At 42.4% G+C, this 23939-nt stretch overlaps 1 protein-coding gene across 5 annotated transcripts in view; it reads right to left on the reverse strand.

The window, feature by feature from the left end:
- The window catches only part of LOC119450507 (ATP-dependent 6-phosphofructokinase-like), a 113508-nt gene that overhangs the window by 56534 nt on the left and 33035 nt on the right, over window positions 1-23939 (reverse strand). For all 5 annotated transcript variants that reach the window (XR_007466458.1, XM_037713986.2, XM_037713989.2 and 2 more), the window contains exons 8-16: window positions 19358-19450; window positions 15287-15412; window positions 14509-14573; window positions 11281-11362; window positions 6754-6900; window positions 6066-6136; window positions 5321-5408; window positions 3708-3860; window positions 1469-1695 (exon numbers count right to left, since the gene is read on the reverse strand). Coding sequence is in view for 4 of the 5 variants with exons in the window: in XM_037713986.2 (XP_037569914.1) it covers window positions 1469-1695; window positions 3708-3860; window positions 5321-5408; window positions 6066-6136; window positions 6754-6900; window positions 11281-11362; window positions 14509-14573; window positions 15287-15412; window positions 19358-19450 (1052 nt within the window). In the remaining variant the exon portion in view is untranslated. The remainder of the gene's footprint in view (window positions 1-1468; window positions 1696-3707; window positions 3861-5320; window positions 5409-6065; window positions 6137-6753; window positions 6901-11280; window positions 11363-14508; window positions 14574-15286; window positions 15413-19357; window positions 19451-23939) is intronic.

Consider the following 23939-nt stretch of genomic DNA (forward strand, 5'->3'; position numbering starts at 1 on the left):
CTAATAAGATGAATACAAGGTTACAACACAATACAAGGTTAGAGCCTGGAATTTAAATCATCCATAGATTAGCCTGTGAGATTGCTGCTGGCTTTAAAAAAATGAAAAAAAAAATGGAAAAGAAAAGTGAAGAAAATTAAAAAAGCAACACAGATCCAACTACATGGCAAAAACAAATATATTAACAAGGCTCTTTTCAAGACCTTAGCCCTGCATTTCTCATTGTATCATATCCTACTGAGACCCAAATACAACTATGGGACATAACCAGTCTTCAAGGTTATTTTTATTGTCTACTGTTATGTTATGAACTTGAAAAACAATTTTTAAAATTTAAATACCACGATTAGATGCCAACAACTGCATCTCCATGTATGTGAAAAAATCACTATCTCCATCATCGCGTCATGTCTGCTATGGTAAAAACTGTATTTCATTGTTTAAACGCAGAGATGAAGATGGAACTATGTGTAGTACATCGCCATATGGCTGCCGCGTCCAGTATTGTCATGCAATCTCAGTGATTTCGAAACACACCTCAAGGTTGCGTTCAGCAGCCTGGGATGACACAGAGGTCTAGATCAATTTAATGTCAAATTTCTTGAAATCGATTGACAAGAATATAAGTAAACAACTTCATTACAGTTACACATGTACCATAGTTCATACACAGAACGAATATTTTGCATAATCTTTTCTGAGTGAATGTCAAAAAAATGGTGAAGGCAATGTGAAATATATTGTACAAGGGGTCTTAGGAGGATATGTATACTACGCCAAGTTTGGTGCCTCAAAATGGTGATTAAAACGTAGGAAGCTTAATGCACTTGTCCTGTGCCTTGTCCTGTTTCCTTCTTGTGTTGTCGTGTTAGAGCTAAAATTTATTATGAATACGCACCAAGCTTAAATGGACACCAAAAAGAAACAAAAAACTAAAATAACATTTCATTATTTTTTTAAATTTACGGATGTACTCTCCATGGCAGGAAATAAAGGTTCACAAGTTGTTACAACTTGCCTTGATGTTAAACAGCGTTTGGGCATTACAGGAATAAATAAAAGGTCACTCTCTCCATGCTCACAGAATACGTGTTTCAGTTCCCAAGGACACTACAGAAAGAAGGGCAAAGGACGTGGTGATATAACCTGAGTATGACACTTGAAAGATGGACAATCAGTGCACTTGGGAATAAAGAGAAAGGTTCTGCTGAAGTTAGAGAAAATAGCAGACGACAGTCGTCTTTCTGGAGCCTTGCCTTCTGGCTAGATTTGTGCGTGGCAAGATGACCAAAACGTAGGGACTACTACTCTGATTTGCAGAGGCACGTATGGCCTTCTTCAATTCAAGTGCCGAGCAGCAGCACCAATGTCAGAGTGTACTTGCGTCGTCAGAACCTTGCATCATCTTTGCCATTACACAAGGAACACCACCATTGCATGTCAAGCAAGCCTTGCTGAATGCACGCACCTGAGGATGAGACCTCGCTGGACACCTTCAGACATCTTGACCTGCATGTGCATCACATCATTCATGAGGTCCTTGATGCCAAAGTTCTCCTCAAAGATGTATGCTGCGTCGGCACCTCCAGCTAGCCCTGCCAGTGTTGCCAGGTAACCACAGTAGCCACCCATGGTCTCCACGACAAACACACGTCGCTTGGTTCCCTGAGCCGACTGGCGGATGCGGTCGCAAATCTGCAGTTCAGTGGCAGAGGTCAGCACCGTGCAATATCAGTTTAGAAGAAAAGCTCAAAGCAACAGACAGCTTTGGCTTATCGTTACAGTATGCTTCATTCAGAGCCGTGCACTTTATACTAACAAGTTGCACAAAGCCACTTCGCGGGAATGCCAGTGTGCGGGTGCACGAAGCTCATTCTGGCAACAGAAAGTAGGATGGAGCCCTTGCTCTGCAGCTAAGCCGACTGAGCAGAATATGATGGCGCATTCACTGGATTTGTTGTTTTGCAGAGTTGCAGAGCTCGGGTTGTTTAAGTCTCTGCTTAAACACTCATAAAAAACTGTGAAACAAACGCAGTTTTTTGCAACACTAGAGAGCTGATATGAGACTGGAGTGTATTGCACTAGGTGACGCTCACAAATATTTCCAATGGTATTACAAACTGCATTACTGATGCCAGTGTAACTATTATGCAGTTATTATGGACAAAGCTAAGGGCAAGTTTGATGTGATATTCATCAGAGAAGTAATGAGGTGAATTTCCAAGTAAATAAAAGTGTGCACTTTTGTTTCAGTGTACACACAGACACTTTAGGTACTATTGGGTAACAATTACAAGCACAGCTCAGACTAAATTGATTCGAACTGATTGATTCCAACTGATCCAATTGATTTCAAATTGAACCAAATTTGATTCTGAAGGTTTCGTGCGTGACAAACTGATGACACAGATGTGAAAATGACATGATGCACTTTTGCACTGTGAAATGCATGGAGTTAGACTCGTATAACCCCACTATTTTGTAGTTTCCACAGCATCGAACAAAACAGAATATAGCCATTCCGAAGCCTATTTTTCCCTGTCACTGAATATTGCACATTCATATGAGCATCCAAGGTTCAGCTACTTTCACTTTTAGCTGTTAAACCTTGCCTGCCAATGTGATCACCAGCTGTTATTTAAAGATGTGAACTGATGACCCTTTGTCATGGTAATATACTTTGGTGCTTGAGGAAATCAGAAGTGATACTAGCACCAGTAAATCACAAAAAAGTTTTTTCTTCGTGTAGTGAGGCCTAGTGGGGTTACATATCATATTTACTGAGAGAAGTTTTTAAAAAGTGCAACAAAATATTTCATTTCCTTAACTACTTTTATATCGTTGTTGTCATTCTGCCATAAGCTGACACTGAAAGCAATATGTCTGCATGTTGCCATGTGTTTTTCGGGAAAGTTCTGTACACATATTCTTCAATATGACTAAACATTGAGAGCACCATTATGAGGCATGCATCCATTAACAGGTGTAAATAATAAAGCTCGTTTTCTGCGAGAAGGTGCGAGATTATATGTTTTCCAAATCGAAACAAATACCGCGAGAGGAGGTGTGAAGAGAAAGGCTTTATTTTTAAATTCTTTTTTTGAAGTCGTCACCTGTTGATGGTTTCAGAAGCAGGTCAATAAATTTCAACTTGAGGTAGCATGATGCAAAAGCATTTTTTAGGTATATTATCAGAAAAGTAACAAGCACCTTTAAATGCAAATGTATCTTTAAGGCTGTGTTAGTTCATAACAGAAACAGCAAATTTGTTGTATGCCAAATGGTTCAATGAAGGCGTGAATTATCGCGAGGTGTGCAAAAAAAAAAAGGGGGGGGGGGGGAGAGAGGGCAAAACAAAAGTACAACTGTGTACTAACTACATGAGCAAGGACATGTTCCCAGCATGTCCATGGGTTTTGCTATGTGACCGCAAATTGCAATTCTCAAAGTAATTTCTGTAGATGTGGACGTCCCTTTTCCATCTTTTTAAGAGCTCAAATGTATGCTGTTGTCACGAGTATATCTTTCCAATTTTTTTTTTCACAGCTCAAACAACCTTAAAATAAAAGTTCCTTTAAAACATTTGTACTACATGAATATGCAGCCATCAGCTGTAAATTAGATTGTAGCTGCAACTTGAAAAACAAAATGAGGGGGGGGGGGGGGTGACTCAGTGACAACGGTGCAAAGTCTCACAGGTGACTGACCTCAGTGATCTCATTAAGCGCAGTGTCAGCACCCAGGGAGAACTCTGTGCCTGGGACATTGTTGCTGATCGTGGCGGGGATCACACACATGGGGATGCGCAACTCGGGGTACCGCTCCCGGCCTTCCGCAAGCTGCAGCACTGTGTGGTAGCCCTAAAAAACAGGAAGAAATTAGGTGATGCATATAAATCAAGATTTATCAACGTTCACCTTGTATAATGTTCTGGATACTATTGGCCAACCACTGAAAAACACAAGGACACCACCAGTCAAGAACGACAAAGTGCAAAGTTACCAAATGTGTGATGGAAACACTGCTGCAGCTAATACGAGGGCAATGCGTCAGCTACAATAGAGTTACTCCACTCCGTCATTCTTCACTGGTGCGTCCACCCATAGTTCAGTGGTTCGTCATTAGTGCACAGCACATTAGGAGGTGAGCAGATGCCAACTACTAGCTTAATTTCTCACTACACTTTATCTGTGGTGACCTGCATTTCTACCATCAACTTTTTAAAGAGATGCATTGTAGTGGGCTAGTTGGTTCTGAGAAATGATGGAACACGGTGCTGTGAAGCAGGACTGTGGACTAGGATGTAATGAATTAAGACACTAGACACACATGAAGCACATACTATCAACTGTTCACTGAAACTGACGAAAGAAGCATAAATAGGGCGAATAAGCAACTAGCACTAAGTCACATGGCCTTTCCTATCTGCGTCAAGTTTGTGTACATGTGATCTTATTATCATTATTTTTTCCGCAGCAAGCACAAAATTTTTAAAAAAGATGTGCTTACTCCTGTATTGCCTTAGCTTAAACTATGCATCAAGATTTCATTTTATGGTCTGGATTGATCCAATATAATACTTGGCACGGTTACTTGTCTGGTTTGTCCAGAAAAAAAGTGTTGCCATCGTCTGCACTCTTCGTGGTGTCTACATCACATCCGACGAGCCCCCTTGGAGTAATGCAAACCAATCTCAAATGTCCCAATTTCCTGTTAATACAGGCGTTCAAGATAACCAAAGACATCATGGACACCATTTTTTGGCCACCACTTATAGAGAGGGGCACAGATGAAGGTGAATGAATTTAATTTTTCTAGACAAACAATGTAAATACCAGTTCCAACTGTCATAGTGAATGATGCAGACTATAAAATGCGACCTTGTTACGAAATTTAAGCAAAAGTAAAGCAGCTGTGTAACACACAGAGGTAAAGGCCTGGCAAAATATTTTTTTTAAAAATAATGTTATTGAACCTATACATTGTATGAATACATATATTTTGTATGCATATTGTATTCATAGTTTGTGTTGTACATATATGCATGTGTTCATGTATGCATATGTTATGTTTATGTAACATTTGGTATGCGTTGCCAATTATCATTAGGGGACACAGACCCAGTCAAGCTCAACTAGTGTCATTTTGTCTGTGCGTCTCCGTCATAAATATGTTGTACGGATGTGAAATAAAGTTCAGGTCCAAAGCTAAAATTTTTCATTTAGAGTTGGCAGTGTGGGTACTACACAAGTCAGCCAGTACGATAAAATCCTTGCCAGCAGACTTGCAGCAGACGATTCCCCCAAAAAAGGTCACCTACCTCGAAACCACCGATGACAAGCAGTGCCTGAATCCTGAACTCCCTTAGCTTGGCCACAACTTGCTCCATCAATTCGCCTGGGAGTGTCCTACAGAAATGGGGAAAAAGGCAAATGCATCACATTCTAGTGCCCAGTGACAAACAGTGGGCGAGCAAGAAAAGCACGAGCAGAAGCCAATCATTTAAACAAGGGGATTTATCTTGATCAGGGCAAAAATTGCTGTCCTTGGCAGCCATTTATACCAGGCACTTGATTTTTTAGACTACACAGAATTTTTTAAAAACTGCCTGCGGCAGACAGCTCAATTCTGGTCCTTGAGCTGGATTACTCGAAGAGAGCTGCAGGCTTTGTGAAATGTTGAAGTGATGGAAGGAAACAAAGAAACCTGCCAGACTGACACTACCTGCTTACATGTTAGCGTTCTTTAGCATTTTATTCTTTGTGCTTGGTGTTTTGTGCTGCTTTGTTCGTTTTGCTTCTTGAAAAGCAAGCATAGTGGTTCGTGCAATACCTCTCCCCAAGTAGTGAATGCCCGAAAAGCCGGATGCCTGGTTGACGTGCTGCTCGTACCCGATCTTGCAGAATACGTCGGCGGCTCAACTGTACACCGTTTCAAAATTTAATTCAGCTTTAATTATAAAAATTTTCAAAACGCATGTAGGTGCAATCATATGAGCTAGCCTAAGATTAGCTTAAAATGTTACACAACAGCAAACAAACCGAAAAACGAAAACATGTACCCACCGCTTTGTTCCAAGGAAGGCACCACCTTGGCCAACCCAGCCAGCGACATCATGCCAAGCCATGGGATGGATCTGTTGAGAGACGCAAAGGGGGAAGTGTCACCGTACACCACTTCCAAGTCAGCATGAAACTCTTTAGCATTGTGTCCCTCGAAATGCAGAGAACAGATCACTGCTCACGTTTGTTTTGATGCCCTCGCGGTGAACTGAATTCTTGGGTTTTACGTGCCAACACCACGATTTGATTATGAGAAACACCGTAGTGGGGCACTCCGGATTAATTTTGACCACCAGGGGATCTTTAATGTGACCCCAATGCACGGGACACAGGCGTTCTTGCATTTCGGCCCACCATAGAAATGCGGCCTCTGCGGCTGGGATTTGATCCTGTGACCTCGTGATTACCGGCGCAACACCATAGCCGCTAAGCCACCGCGGCGGCTATGCCCTGGCGGTGTTCCGCGGTACTGTATAAAACACAATTTTTACAACATCACGCCATAAACAAGAGAGCCATGTACTCAATTTGACGCTTATTAAGTACGCCCGTTCCAAATGTATAGTACCAATAATATGAACTTTATGAATGCGAGGGGTATGCTTGTGCACTTGAGCAGTGACAATGCATAATTCCTGTGTGTTCTCAAAACATCCAAAATACCTCAAGGTTGAACGTAAAAACCACTCACGTTGCCCTCAACGAGGCCTTCAACACCATCGTGGATTCCATAAACAATATCTCCACGGGTCAGGCAGTTTCGAACGAATGACCGGACAGCAGCATTCATGCCACAGCACGGAGCGCCGGCGTGCATCACCGCCATTCGATAGCCCTCCTAGAAATCGTGTGAAAAAGGAAAGCAATGAGCGCGCAAGAAGTATAGAAAGGAGTACAGTGAAATTCCTTCACAGTTGTTCTACAGGTAGCAAAACTTCACCTATGGTAAGCGTAAGCACTGGCTCCAAATGAATGCATTTTATGGCAAAGAAAGTAGATGTGATAAATGGCCAAACCAGACACACCTCTCATAATAAACATAAGTGATGTTGGCAATGTTACCTTACAGCAGCAACGTACACGTGCCCTGTGGAAGTTATCTACACAACAACATCCAAGCTCTCAGCACTAGCCACAAACATGCTTCCATGCGTAGCAGCATTTGTCTGGAAAATGTTATTTTCATCTTGTAGCTGGTATGCCTCGCTGCTACCATTGGCGAGTAAATAATAAGCCAGGGCTTTCAAACAAGTAGGAGCTATTTAATTTAGCTCGACCGTTGTTGGATGCTTGGTGAACACCTGCAAAAGAATGCCTCCTATGAGCAGCGCAGACTGCTTTTGTAGCTTTATCGCTAACAGATTATGTAGAGGTGTAAGCAGGTGCTTCTGATTGCACAGTGTGTGCTATGTTATGCATGCATGTAAACAAGCATGATGCGGACTCCTGCAAGCTGCCATCAATAACCTTTAAGTTCCCAGTTTACAGATTCTCTTGGCTGCGTCAACCTAAATTGATAAACCTATGTCAGTTGGCTTAAAGGTGCTTTTATGTTAATCCAAACAAGACAGAAGTTAAAGATAAAGGTCTGAAGTGATTAGCAGTGGTTGAACGAGGAATGTCACTGGAGCCAAGGTTTCTTCAAGTGGACTCGTCTTCGTCAAGGCAGAAATGCTGTTAGGGAAAGCAATTGTTGCCCTGACAAGGACAAATCCACTTGTCGAAACCATGGCTCATGCGACATTCCTTCTTCAACCACTGTCGATGACTTTTACGTTCATGTTACTTGTTCCTTTTTCCCTCTCGTGAGGCGATCTTATCTGGTTCAAGTAAGGTGTTGTGATGACTCGGCCTAAAATAAAAGTCCCAGTAGAGCGAGAACTCAGTTCAGACCCAATGCTGTCCACTACAATGTTTTACTGCACCATATTCAGTTGCAGAAATAATCCATTGATCAGACTTTTGTACATGACTACGCCTGCTGAAACGTGAAGTATAAATGACAGCACGACTACAAAGGCAATGAGATGAGTTGACGTGAACTGCCTTACAACAGAGATTGCCAGGCTTTCTTTTTCTTTTTTTGGCTTGGTAAACCCTACTAAGCTTAAAAAGCTGCCAAGAAAGAAAGCGAAAAGGGGGAAAAAAAAGAAAATAAAAGAGCCCATATACAAGTTACTGCATGGTAATAGCAATAAAAAGAGAACATGTATCGGTGAGAAGGGTTTGAGCTGTACCAAGAACACCACACAAAACAACTAATACAGCGATTACAAACAAACAGAATTCACTCACATTTTACAGCGAAGCTGTTTATGGTTAGGGTTCTGTGCATTTTTGTTCTGCGTGTGCAAAAACTCAGGTCCCAAACTTGATGCAAAATTGTTTGATTGTATACAAAAGCTTATACGTTCCATCACTTCGATATGCATTTTGAGCAGATTAGTTACCGATAGGCACCATTTTCAAGATCAGTAGACTCCCAGACAGATAATAAAGGTTTCTCAAAGGTTTGCCACTGTGCCAAGGCTTTAGTTAGGTCAACAAAAATAGAGCCGGCAAAGCTACCATCATTAATAGCTTTTTTTTTTAGGTAATCTGTGAGAAATATTAGAGCGAGATCAGTAGAACATTTTGATCGAAATCCGAACTGATAACGTGCAAGAATATTAAATTTGTTGAGGTTATCTCTCGACTATTTTACTGAAGAATGGCAGCACACAGATGGGTCGATAGTTTGTTAATAATGAACGATTTCCCTTTTTAAAAACTGGGGTAACTTTGGCATGCTTGAGTTCTCGAGGATACATCCCCATTTGAAATATTAAATTAATAATATTTGCGAGAATATTATATATAAGATAAGCAATTAATTTTACATTGCATGGCCTAATATCATCGAGATCGGCACTTGTGATCTTTAGACTATTAATTACAGAGATTTTAACCTGCTAGTCACAATCCTGACGAACTTAAATTTCATACTCTACAGTCTCACCTTAGTTTGCACAGAGACAGAAAATATAGAGAATCATATCTCATTTACAAGTTCAACACACACAATAAATTCAAGCTTTTGAAAAATGTGTACAGTACACTTCCTATAATTAGACTCCGATTAATTCGATTTTTTCATTAATTCGATCCCGACTGAATGTCCCGGCCAGCACCCATGCATTTCTATGGGCCCAAACTTTCGTTATTTCAATCCTAAAATTTGCCTTTGCCGGATAATTTGAACTTGGCCGGTCAGCACGCAAGCACCTGACCCCTATAGTGACCCCAATAGCGACCCCTTTAGTGGCAGTGTTTAGTGGAGCTTAGGGGACAGTGAAAGCAGTGAACACACGTCATTTCCTGTCGAAAACACCGATTTTAGGCCTAGCCTAGATAGATTTTCAAGCAATAACTGTAGCTCACAATGTCTGATTATGGTGTTTATGAGATTCTAACACTTAAGATACGAAACCAAAACTGCCTTCGCGGCGTTTGTATGCTTTACCGCATAAAACAAATGTACGGCGGCGACGCTGACTTCAAAAACTGTGCTGCAAAACTGACATTAGAAAACCGGTTGCCATTGTGCAACACACAATTTTCTTATTAAAAATTGGGTGCATGTTAGACTTCTACTTTGCTCAGAAGCTTTAATGCAATTTCTACATTAGTTTTTGGCTTTAGACACACAGAAAGTGGGTGCGCGTTTGATTCGGGGTTGTGTCAGATTCTGGCAATTACTGCCAAATTATTTGATGATGTGTTCAAATTTTTTATGCATCCTGTTTAATTCAACCCACCGGATAATTCAATCAATTTTGTTGGTCCTATCAGGGTCGAACTAACTGAAGTTGACTGATTTGTATTTTTACACACAACTGAACACATGTTGTAAAACTTGGTCTCTTCTACTGGTTTTTGTTTTCTTTTACTTAATCTTTTTTTCTCTCTTTTTCTTTTCACAGTTTCAAGCAGCGTATCTTATTTCGCATTTTGCAGAACGATGGGCTCCCTGCATTGTCAGGACTGCTTGCCTGTTTGGATCTGTTTCCATTTTTCTCAGCCCTGCTTTTAAACAAGTAACAGTACCTCTACCTGTTGCCTATTCATAACAACTAAACACTGGTCCAACACCTCTTCTGTTTTTTTCTGTCCCCCCCCCCCCCCCTCCCTTTCATTTTTTGAACAATTCAACTTCTGCTTACTCCCCTGCACCAGCTTATTCTCCTCCCCCACTGAGAGAGTGGGAAAAGAGTGAGCTACGCGCACGTAAAAACACTGCTAAAGAAAGCAGTTGCTGCCTTGATGAAGACATCCTTTTGTCGAAAAGCTGGCTTCAGTGACAATCCTAGTGCAACTACTGCTCATCACTTCAAGCCTTTGTCTTCCTGTACCCACTCTCTTGCTTTGGATTTGTAGATGTACACAATACGAGGTTGTCAAGAGAAAAAGAAAGAAAAATGAACAGAGGACAAAAAAAAAAAAGAATGTGCTAGCTTGAGAGTTTCTTGAGGGCTTAAAATATTTCTTGACCCTATGGTCAAGAAATGTGCACAGTGCACAATGAATTCAGTTTGTGGGGCAAAAATTTTTACATCCTTGTTTTCAATCTGTGCTGTCAAAGCATTTTCTAGTAGTGCAAAAATAAATAAATACATAAATTAAAAAGACAGGATGCCCACTGTTCCTTAAAAGGAGTGAAATGCAGGGGAGGCTGGGTGCATGTGCAACCTAATAATGAAACTTTTGAAAACCTCAAGTTCCCTGGAACATGGCCCGTGAACTACTGGGACACAGAGTGACTTTGGTTCACATGCTGTCAGTCACTGATGTTTTTTCTGACCTCCCACAGACCTTCTTGAACATCTGTTTATTTATTGTAATGTTTTCAATCATCTGGAGACACTGCAGATAGGAGAGCCGAGGAACAAACATATGCACAAGCCACAATCTCTGTACTGAACATTTGTAAGTTTTCAATACAGCATGCAACAGGGTAAGGGTCCCCATTTAATACAGGGATGGAACTTAATAAGTGAAAGAGTTACAACGATAATGCACAAGTAACATGCCTGTGCAACGATAATGTACAAGTAACTTACCCTTTTTGGGGCCTAATCCCAGTATGCATTGAAGTCAAAAGGATATTTTTAGCCGTCAACTGACATATCTGCTTAGAGATTGCTCAAGCAACACAGAAGATCTGAGAAAGACAACCCACCGACGCAGGCTTGTCCAGGACAGACTTTGGGGGCTTCACCCTCGTCAGCATGCGATATGTCTGCACATTCCGCTCAAAGCTCCTGAAAAAACGAAAAAAGAAAAGAAAAGAAAAAAATGTTACACACGCAAGTGTAGGGTGGTCATATGCACCAAATGATTTATTTATTTATTTGTTGATTGATTAACTGATTGATTGATTGGGTTCAACATCTTTAAGCAACAGGGGGTACCTTGAGGTGTTGTAGTGCAGGACTTTGGATTAACTTTAAACACCTGGGGTTCTTTACAGGGACCCTAAAAACCAACACTAAATCAGCTTACAATAATCAAGTACATTAAAAAAATAAATTTTCCTCAATTTGGTGAAAGCGTTTTCATTACTACCTAAAAAAAAGAAAGAAATGAAAGCTAGGTTTCCATTTCTTGAATTATGTATCGAAATCTCAGCACTGATTCATCAATGTGGCATCCTGAGTTTCAAAGTATTTTTTTTTATTTAGGCCATTTTAGTGCAGGAGACGTTTTCAAAACTCCTCAGATTGAGTTATTGGTTCATTTAGAATGCAGTGTAGTTTTTGTTTACCAACAAACGGTTAACTAGCCAATAGCAGGCGCAGTCTATGTCCATGATGTCATGGAGAGCTGGTGTGAAAATTTTAGGAATGGCATCACCACCAGTGTTTCATTTTAACGTCTTTTTCTGGAATATCAAGACTCTTCTCATGGTAAATAGTGGCTATTTCGCTATTGTACAAGCATTGTTCACAAATAAAGCTCAGGTTAGCTTAATACAGGTAAACCTCAATATAAAAAACTTCAATATAACGAACTTCAATATAACAAAATTCTCGATATAATGAAGTATTTACCCTTTTATAACTCCGTCTATAGAACACCATGTATTTAGAATCTCAATATAATGAAGTGTGTTTATACACGATTTCAATATAACGAAATTTCAATGCTGCCAAGAAAGAATACCGAGGCAATAAATGGAGACTTCCACAGATGCAGATGGTCGAATGGTTGAATTACAAGCAGCTGCTTGCAAATGCACCTCTCAAATAACATGCCGTGCGACCAAGAGCGACCACTGAAGTGGAACAGAGTCATGTTCTGTATAAAGTCCAAGTGCGATAAGATCCTATCACACCCTGTGCGCTATATGCTTTGTGTGCGAATGAAAGTGTGCGACGGTGAGCAGAAAAGGATGGTGGCTTGATGAGCGCCATCTTCCTGTGCGAGCAAAGGGAAATAGGGGAGGGGAGTGATGTCGCGGTAGCGCTATCAAGCACGCACGAGGAGGGGGCAGGTTGCCGCGTGTCTCCTTTTTACAGTGAAGCTGTATATGGCTAGTTTCCAGCCTCAGTTCTGCTCTGACTGTGAAATTAGTAGGCCGCATGTTGTACGGTCTGAAGAAGAACAGCACGCCTACCAAGAATGGCAGCATGAACAGAAAAGGGAATGGGCACGGCAGCGGCGGTATAAGCGGCACACCGAATAACCTTCAATGGCAGGTTTAAATGTGGAAGCATTGAGACTGGTGACGACCAAGGTGGGCCGAGTGGTTCTATTAACTGGCTGCCTTCAGGATGAATGAGTAAAGAAACAAATCTGCGTACTAAAAAGGGATGTCAACCTCGTCGCTGGTAATTAATACAAGACGACACATATCTTGGCTGACGAAGAAGTCCATTTTGCAGGTGTGTAATTGGGCAAAATCTTGTGGAACAACAATAAACGGGACATTGTCCTGTACAAAGAGAGGTTAGTAAGGTGCAATGTGAGTTTCATAGAAGATACACCACAGAAGTGGGAATAATCTGACAGAATACGTAAAAAATGCACTACAGTTATGTACTGGCTCCAACTGATTCCTAATTAATTGAGAAATGTTAACATTAACTGGAATCAAGCTTGTGACCTTGTTCTGAGCACCAGAATGCCATAGTCACTGGACCATTAAGGCAGGTAAAACCTGTGGAGAACTATGGATTAATTTTAGTCATCTGGGCTTCTTTTAACGCACGGCCAAAGCACAGTGCATGAGCGCTTTTGCATTGCCCCTACAGTGAATACAGTTGCCATGTCGCGAAATGAAACCCGCAATCTCATGCTAACAGCAAATCAGTTATGCAGAAATCCTCGAAGTTGAGAATCTTTGCGAAAAAGAAAAATTGTCATATAGCCAAGAGTGGCACGTTTATTAGCAGGACATCAGAGCTGCTGTAGCCACTGCAGCGTTTTTTTGTTTTTTTTTTTTAGTAAAACACACAAATTTGATAGTACATTCTTTTGACGTCGGAAGTGTTATTCTTGGAATCTACAAGATGCTTTAAAGTGTATACCTGCCAACTTGTGAACATTATTATTAGTAAAAATTCCTGAGATGACACCGAGGAGGTGGGGGAAGCAGGAGATAGCAGGCATTTTATGCTACAAGCAAAACACTGATCTTAGATTAGTTTACTTCTTGTAAAATTAGAAGCAACATTCATAAAACGAGTCAGAATTTGTAAACTTTATGAAAAATTCTGCTGAGTTGGCAGGCACAAAAAAAAGTCAACAGTTTTGCCCGAAAAGTGAAGCATCGATTGCAATAGCAAATCAGGAGACAGCTATACGAAGTAATGAAAGTAGTTTTATCAGCTGTATAACCTTGTAAAAATTCACTAACTAAATTAACAAACAAGGGTCACGCATGCACAAGCTAACATGAACACATCTTACTCGATGACCGTGGAAACTCGCTGTCAAAACACTGGAATGAGGAAGCACGGCAGCAGCAGTAGCAAGCGAATTGACCTTTGTGCTGATTCTCGCTTCAACGCAAACTAAACTAAGCAGCGAAAGCACAGCGCTATCAGCGCTCAGTGCACTCTGTCCCTATCACAGATCACTTTCAAGATAGGGCCCAGGCCGCGCCATACGCAGCAGTCGCCGAAGTATAACCCCCCCCTCCCACTCAGCCCCTCCCCCCGCTGCCTTGCGCCTGACACAAGATGGCGCGCTTCCTCCCCGCTTTCCACCCTTGCCCACGTGAGATTGAGCTGCCATCGTCGGTTCGTCCTCGTACGCTTTCACTCGCACATACAGCATACGGCACACGGCGACAATGTTATCGCCCTTGGACTTTATACGGAACATCACGGTGCCAGCAGAAATGCGCCTGGAGTGTCCATATAATGGCTATCACAATAAAATGGCATTGGCCACCATCACTTACCTGCCCCGCAGCTGCACTGCCTTCTGCCACTCCTTGTTGGCCATGCACTTGGCGACAGCTTGAGTCTGCACAGCAAGACGTCACACAAAGTTTGACTCTGCTGGCTGCTGCTGTATGAGGTCATACAGGTAATCCTCTGCAAATTAAAGCCACTCTGCAGCACCTCTGACCATGGTGGCCATCTTAGCTTTCCCCTCGCCGCCGAACTTCCCCATCCTACCAAATGCACTTTGTCTACTCGAGTGAAGTATGTGCAGCCTGTATGATACTCTGTTGGTTCTGTGCAGTGCTCATCAGTGTTTTACAGTGAAGAGCTCTTTTCTCAACACTGGTCATGTCTGCCATTTTTAGTATGCTTTTGAAATTGTTATGCAAGGTCTGTAACTCCTTTACTCACTTTTTTTCAATGAAGTTAAAAAAAAAAAGTGGAGTACAGCCTATGTGGCACTGCACCATGTGCACAGCCGCCGTCAGACTATACTTAAACAAAGGAGACACATCTATAGCGGCTTGCCTTTTTTTATTTATTGGCTGCCATACTTTAAGAAGTACAAGCTGTAAATGGCAAACATCGAATGCTTTGGAAGACAGATGCACTAAGCTAGCAACTTCAAGGCACCCTAACTAGAAATCATTAGCACCTCCTGCACGAGTAGCAAAAAAGGCACTTGATTAAATTGTGTTTTACACTAACCCTAATGGCAATTCATTGTAAAGCCTTTCATAGACTCTCTTCTGAGCAAAGCATCTGTCAGGAAACAATGGTGCTGGCACTTACTTTCTCTACACACTGCATGAGTGGCACTCGCACAGCTTGATTGCCATCCAGGGACACGACACAAGCCTCAGAGTCTGGTTTAGCCTCAAACAGGGCCAAGACGGCCTCTGCACCCATTCGGCAGCCCTGCATTGAGAAAACACCGGTTTGTGTTATCAAGCGCACATTAGGCTGTTGGATAGCAAATGCGTCCTGTACAATATAGGATATATTCTCCAAAACTCTTAGAAAAAGGTACTTTTGATAACCACTTACTAGGAGTGAAAGAAACCATAACGTTTTCATTAAAGGTAACAGTATTCAAGACTGGTAATGCGACAAGTTGTGTGCCTCTCGTGTCTTGATAGAAGCAAAGGTGTAAGAGTGGTCCACCAAGTGGAATGTGCATGGGCAACACTGACTTAAAAACTGAACAGTCAGTGATTGAAATGTTGGAGGCCAGCTAGGTGGTTCTGGTTCAGGCTTCTTAGCATGAAGGCCTGTTACACCATTTCACTGAGCTTTCTCGCATAGCTACTTTTAATGAATGGTCACATTACATTTATTTGTGTTGTTCATAATGCCAATGGTTTCTTGTGCTTCATTAATATGCAAAATTGCCTTGATGAGTGTACCATTCAGTTTGGAGCAAGAGTAAACTTATCATACATAAGACACTGAACAAGGTGTGTGTTTCGGCAACAAAATTTATTCCGCATCCACCTCTTCCCAGTTTTCACTCTGCAAGAGTTGCTGAAAATAAAGTTATCTTTTTAAACTTCATGTGAAATTTCCACGGTATGGAAATTTCAAATTCAACTTTTTCTTACCAGTTATCCTTTGTATGCCACTGTCGGCTTGCTCTACCCAACTAGACAAAAAAACTGACGTGCAAAATTTTACCATGTGGAACAAATATGTAACTTATTGTGAAAAGTCTAGCCTGTTATCAGTTAGCTGTGAATGTAAATACCAAGACCTTACTTTATTTAGAACATTTAGCAAAACATTGTAACTTATAGCACACACATGCCTTTTACGCGCAAGCGTAAATGGCTAGGCGCACCAAGGGCCGTCAAGGGTAGTGTGAAGCCGCTAAGGAAGCGGAGGAAAAAGGCGGCTGGAGGTGGAGAAGAGAATCACGCGCCGAGGAAACTACGAAGGAGTGCACTGAGCGCGCAGCAAAACCGACACCACCTGGAGGAAAGTCTAGTTGGCGTTTGAAGTATAGAAAAGAGGTGAAGGTTAGCAGAGGAGGAGGGTAGGGGAAGCGCACTGGGTTGAGCTCCTCCGGTAGTTGATACAGGTTGTGTGTGCACTATGGGGGTACCAGGTTCGTCACGTGATCGAGTTGCTGAGCACCGTGCGAGAAGGATGGAGCAGCAACACAAGTGACAGCAGGTCGACCGCAAGTGAACCGACCCCAAGTAGTCGCATCTGCAGATCACTTTCAAAATATGGCGCGCGCCGCTGCACAAACTACATAGTTGCTACCAGAGTGCAAGCCCCCGACACTACCGTGCTGCCTTCCCGCTTTCCTCCCTTGTGCGCAATTCAGCTCACCATCGCACGCTTTCACTCACACATACAGCATACGGCGCACAAGGACATTGTTATCACCCTTGGACTTCATATGGAACATCGCAGCGACCACGACAGCAGAAATGCGCCTGGAGTGACCATATCATTGCTATCGCAATTATATAGGAATGGCACCCATATAGTACTTGCGTGTAACCCACGTTCACGAAGTAAAACGTCACTGGAATTTTTTTTTTTGCACATGGCACACAGATTCCTCTTCACGCTCAAACCTCAAACCAACTAAAGGCTGAACATTCTTGCTATATTTGGCAATGCCAAGCTTATGACCACCTGCATTTGTCGAGCATCTCGCCTTACATAGATATGCATACTTAATGGGGTCCTGAACCTCTTTTTATCAAAGTCAAGAAGAAATGCATTTGACATTAAAACAGACTATTTCAGAAATACTTTGCCACAAAGAGTACTTCAATGTGTTGAGTAGAAGAGGAAGTTATTGGCAATCGCAGATTGCCTGTGATCCCTTTCGCTGTACCACCGATCCAGCTTCAATGCTTTGCACTGTGAGAGCTACGAAGGAGCAGGGCGATGCCCACAACGCTCCGCCTACTGAATGTCACCATGGCGCACAGTTACAATTTCATTTTGGATGTTGACATAGATGGCACCACTTCAGATTTTGGCGCCTACGACATGCCAAACTCGGAGGCTATTCCTCAGCTTACGGTTCAGTTCACGGTGTCGCATCCCTTTGCTGCACTACAGCGTCCTAGATAGTTATGCACAGCTAATCTCGCACCGAGTGACACGAGTAGCACATTTGCTTTTTCACTTATTCTCTACGACAATCACACAATTTCCAAGGGTCGAACGAACTTCTTCATATGCACTTGTGCGAGTATGTCGGCAGTGCGCACATTGGCTAAGCAACGGATTTCACACTCTGAACTAGCATTGAAAGGATTCTTAACGTAACGAGCTTCCACTATGATAGCGACACACATCGAGGGTGTGCAACTCGGGAAGCAGACAACTAGTTCATCAGATGTTGGCGCTTGGGCCTTTGGTCATGTAACCCGCAGATACCAATCAGAGCAGTCTGTTGCCCTCAGCGAGCTGCAGGAGCTCAGTAAGCGCGCTCGTCACGAAATCCAACAGCCTCTCCAGTAGCGATGCTACGCTGCTGACGCCGTTAAATGCAACTGTAGTGGTTAACTATGTGCACAACAGGGCTGGAGTGCGCGCTTGCACTCACATGCTCCAGTCTAGCAGTGATACGTGGTGCACGCCAGCTTTGTCCTGCACCAGCTTGACGAACAGATAGTAGCCACATCCAAATTGCGCATTTTGCGCAATAGCTCAATACGAAGGGAAGTCTGTCAAGGAGTGCCCAGGAGTGAGCACAAGCTGGAAAGCGCACGTCTCGTCTGACCTTAAGTTTTGCGTGGTTTGAGGCTAGTCCAATGTTCAAGACTAATAAAAATTAGTGAGATCTGACGGCTACGACACTGATAAGCAGTGTGGCCAAAGTTGCATTACTATGCGGGCGGTTGCGGCCGAGCGTTAGCGGACGATTGTCAGAGATAATGCGATAGTCGTACTTTCGAAAGTACGTAATTGGTATAAAAATTCAAAACATCGATTTTCGCTTACTGCAGCCTGTTTATTAAACTGCGTGAATAAATATACAAGCAACAGTAGGAAGAAGCGCAATGATCCAAACACCCTTCTTGATTGATGTCATCTATTGGCCAAGAGCAGCTGCATATGGGAATCTGCTATATGACGAAATATATAGCAGATAAGGTCACATGCTGCATTGATGCAGTTTTTCTCTGTATTCAGTTATTTTTCTATTTTCTCACCATGTCTTTGTGTTGTTAAACGTTGCAACTATTTTGGCATCAAAAATTATGTATGCCCACTCCTGCTTAAGGCCTGGCACCCAGGCCAGCAGTATGGAATGAATGAATGAATGAATGAATGAACATAGCAGCCCAAAAAGAGTGAGATGGCTTCTGTTGGAAAGAGAGTGTTTGAGAAAAGGGCGACTTTGAGTCTTGCTTGCTAGTTCCACAACCTGCGCACAACTGAAAAATTTGGCCGAGATGTTCACAGCAGCGTATGCTATCTGCGGACTGTGTTTTTTTACCAAGCCCGCAGGGTGGTTCAGAACCCCTTTAAAATTTACCACCGAAATTTTAACGACTGGTCAGCTCCTGTAGAAGCTGCCACACTTCCTATTACTGTGATGGTACGTACAGCAAAATGTGGCCCATATTCGCAAAGAGAAACATTGAACATATTCTTATACAGCATATAAAACCTTAAAACTAAAACAAAAACGTAAACGCTCTTTCATAAAAATACATTTACAACAGACTGAAATTATGTGGCAGTACGATGAAAAGCGAAGCATGCGACGACGTTCCAGCACGTGATCAAACTTTACACGTCCTTCAGGCAATGGCTGTGTAAGTGGCATCACAATATGTCATTGTGCCCAATACACACACTATGAAATATGTAGCAGTTGTAGGCACTCACCAAGATTCTGTCAAAAGCAGATGGGCTCCCGCCTCTCTGAACATGGCCCAGGACTGTGATGCGAGTGTCCTGCTTCAGATTATCAACTACTACCTACAAGAGACAGAACGAAACGTGACAAGTCACAGCTGTTATGCCTGCAGCATACACAAACAGCATGCGCACAAGCATATACAATGTGGGCATTTGTAAATTTATCACGATAAACCAATTTGTTACCCGTGAGATAGTGGCTTGTTATACTGTCGCAGAATGAATCCGCTTGCTTCCCGTTTTATACTCTTTGTGTGCCTGCATTCATTCACAGATAGGACCAGACAACAAGGTACACTATGTTTACACCCCTGCCATTACCAGGCTGCTAATTTGGGCACCCTTTGGTACCAAGACAATCGAAACAAACAGCACAACACAAGACCGAAAAAGAACCACAGGAATAAAGGAATAAAGTGATGTGTCCATCTGGTTCCTTCTTTGCACTGTGTTGCATTGTTTGTTTTACTTCTTTTCTGACGTGTACACACAAACACACACACGCATGCACAAATACAATAAATGTTTCAGGTTTCAAAACATTTGTGCATCCCGATGCATCGCTCCCTCCTGATGCCTCCAATAACTTTTTACAACAGCTTCTGGTTCATCTTTTGCAAACTTTGGACTGCTTTCAATATGCTTCAAGGGACCCTGAAACGATGTTGACGATTTCATACAAATGTACGGAGTTGTTAGGGTAGGTCCTTCTCATCATTAAGTGACACATTTAAGTGCTCTGCGTAAATCGTGTAATTTATTATAAAGTTTTAAAAATGTGCATAGCTACCAATCGCAGCAGCACCGTTTTCCTGAGTTTACAACCAGCCCGTTACAATCTATGTAGTTGGCACGCGTGAAGTCAGTTGGGCGAGCTATCCGATTTGCTACCCAGGTTGCATCATCAATAATTTTTCCAACTTTATGGTGAACAAATGTTATTAATAATAGTTGGAATGTTGGTTAAATTGTTTCTATAAAAAAATTGAAACTAACAGAAAGAGAATCCACAACAACAATTTATCACTACCGTAAAATTCCGAGCAAGCGACCCCCCCCTCGAGCAAGTTGAAATTACCGGCAAAGTTAGGGGGGGCGCTATCCCGGAACGGCACCAAAATTCAAGATGGTCACGACAAAATTTTCCCGAAAAAAAAGGAAGCGAAGTGGGAATAGCATTAAAAGTTTATTGAACATGAACTTTATTAAGCCAAAGATTTGATAGTGGTGTTTATCACTCTCAAAACCACCGTTACTCAAGAGGCGTTGCTCAAAACCACTGAAAGAACTACAGAGAGCGCATCGACGCTGCACCAGCACGTCGCCGCGACCGGCGACACGAACATTGGTTATGCAGCTTCTATTCCAAGCGAAATTATGTCCGCTATAGAGCAAAGTGACGCGTAATGTTCCCTTTATTAAAAACCATATGTCCACGGTGAAACGTTTAGCACTAATGAGTGTTCCGATACAAGTGAAGCTCAGCTGCAGTGCATGGCTACCGACGGCGGACAGCGAACTGCGGCTCGGCCATGCTCGCATCGCAGCTGGTGGCGCCGCAAATATCAGCATGTTTAATTCATCGTGTGAAATTATTGCGAGGAGAGGGTAAAGCGGCAACGGCGGTAACAAAACATTGCTGCTTGGGAGCGTCGGCGGTTCATGCTGAAGCGCCGTCTGCTACAGATTCGAAGTGAACTGAAAAAGGCCTAGCGATGATATCGGTGGCGAGTGATTAGCTGCAGTGAAGCTGCCGGCGATGCCAGAGCGTAGCCGCGACCACTCCTTTGTCGCCGAGTGGTCACGTCGCTGTGCCGCAGGGAACTCCTCTGCGCCGTGCGTGAGGCAGATCTCGCCGATGGCCGGCGGTCCGTGAACTACAGACCGCCAGCTGCAGTTCGCCCCAATGCACTCGTGTGCCCACTGGGACGCCCGGGTACGACCATGATTCGATAAATGGCTCATCGGGGCGCCCCAATGCGCACCGGTGCGATTTGCCGAATTTGCCATTATTTTCGTGGACTGGATGTGGCAGGCCAGTGTTGGTGTGGAGAGGGAGGGGGGGGGGGGGAGCTATTCCCGGAACGGCGCGGTAATTTGAAATTGGCAGTGAATTTAGGGGGGGGGGGGGGGGGGGCTCTTGCACGGGTGGGGGCGCTTGCTCGGAATTTTACGGTACACCCAACCACTTCCGGTACACAGAAAGTGCCGTCTGCCTGTGTTACAATGTGCTCCGGGTGATTCCACGAGAGATCAACGTGGGTCCAAAAATTCATATTTTAGATTTTATTCAATATTTTATATTTTGTGCGCATATCACTCGGTAGTACGAAAGTGAACTTGCCTTCTTTGACAAATGGATACTTTAGGAGAAAAAAATATTGAAATTCTTCAAGTTGCAGGCGTCATTTTCATGCACCGGGCATTCTCGCTAATTCACAACAATGTGAAATACGAAATATTACAGCTACAATAAATGCATTTTCTTGTGTAAAATGTATACGTAAAGAAGAGTCAGCAAGCGTTGTTCGAGGCTTCTGTGCAAAACGGAAGTGTTTTAGAAAAAATTCTTAATTTGCTACATTTTTCGAAATTTCCTATATTTACGAATTTTTATCTACTAAACTAATGCATGTAGCCTATTGAAATTTGGTGGGCTATGAGACCTTAACGTGTTTAAGGATTGTGCTGAATATTGTTGCTGTAGCACAAATTTCCATTTTTACAGTTTGCCTCAAATATGAAGTTTTGACGAAAGTGAACGCTAGTTAAAAATCAAAATAAAAAAAACCCCATCGTTAATTTTTCTCAAAATTTCGTAAACAGCTGTCTACAGACACTGGAAAAAGAACATTAAAAGACATCTTGCATTATTTTGTTTTTAATGACAATATATGTGGTAGAAATGAGAGCTTCGCCGGGATGCAGCAAGCTGCTAAGAAATAGGGACATCGGTGTAAAAAGAACGCCCATTAGCCTCTGACTTGCCTAAACTTGGCCATGATTGCGACAAAAGGGCAGTTTTGGTAAACTATATATATAGTTTTATGATTGCAAGCACGCAGTTCTCGAATGCCTAACTTTCCGACATAAATTGTGCTACTGGGCCATCATTCGCGCCCATATTTTCTTAATGCTTTCAGATGATGCTCTTCTAAAAATCGTTTCTTTTGAACGAGTTGGTAGAGTGTAGTAGAATGGGGCGTGGGTCCGTGGGAGGTGGTGGCGAACAGGTAGTAAAGCGAAATGCGTTGAAAGTTGCTGGCGGTGTGGCCACCGCCCTAAGAGGAAGCTTTAGCTTGGGTGCTCCTATCTAAATACATGTAAAACGAGAATTCGTTTTTCTCGGCAACCACTGCACCACTTTTGATGACGTTTGTTGCAGTTAAAAGAAAAGTGAAACTCTAGTGGCTATTGGTAGCGATTTTTTTATTTAAGTCGTCAAATGTTTAATAAAATTGACAAAATAGCAGAGCTTCAGAAAACGAAACTATCAAATTTACAACTCTACTCAGCAGTGAAACATGATATCACAATCTTGTAAACTGCACCGAATAGTAAATCTAAAGTGTACAAAATTGCTATATTCTACATGGCTTTAAAATAGACTACTATTTTGTGCGTAGAACTTGCGCAAAATCCTTGTAAACAATGTAACAAATTCACGTAAGAAATAAATTGGCATATCAAATTTGTCCGCTTTCAATGCTCTAATAGATGCCATTCACAGGTATGCGATATCTTTTATATAGGTGCAGAGCTACGAATTTGTAAACTTCGTGCTTCTATTTTTTTTCACTTACCAATTCTTGAAAATTTCATTTAAATAATGCAGGCCAGAAATTGACATTTCGCGTCCGACAGTTACTAAAATTTACCTTTCTCTCTCAAGTGCAACAAATTTAAGTAAAATCGGCCCAGTGGTTATCTTAGAAAATTGTTTCTGCGTCTTACATGTATTTGAAAAGGCGGCATCGGAGTTGGGCCCAAGCTAAAGCTTCCTCTTAAGAGCAAGCTTTATTAGATTCGCTTCATTAGATCTGCGTGATCTGGCCCTCTGGATCAGTTTGTCTTATTGAAAATGTGGAAAGAGCCGCCATTACTGCAGCGCTGCGTAAACTGAGGACGCGTTCTCAGCACGCTATCATCCTTTCGGATTTGTCAGCGGTGCTCCAACAATTATCCCGTGCATTGTATGGCAGCAAGTTCGGCCGACAGTCATTGAGGTTAGCTAAGGAGCTAAGCAATAGGCATTTCATTCTTAAGTTTCAGTGGATACCGCCACATGTTGGACTTGCAGGCAATGATGCAGCAGATTAAATTAAGAATGCCAATGAATCACCCCTTATATAAAGACATCTCAGCACTTTGAATATCACCTCACCATCCAGGAGTGGTTTAAGGAATCCGTCACGCAGAAGCTATATGCTGTTTCATAGAGTAAGAACTCGTTCCGTGAACACCCCCCCCCTCCCCCCTCCCTTTTAACGCGGAACAGTTCATCTGTGCCTGCCAATACTTCAATAAAAACAGAAACGCTCTACAGAAG

The sequence above is a fragment of the Dermacentor silvarum genome, chromosome 4, assembly GCF_013339745.2.
Source record: "Dermacentor silvarum isolate Dsil-2018 chromosome 4, BIME_Dsil_1.4, whole genome shotgun sequence".
NCBI lineage: Eukaryota > Metazoa > Arthropoda > Arachnida > Ixodida > Ixodidae > Dermacentor > Dermacentor silvarum.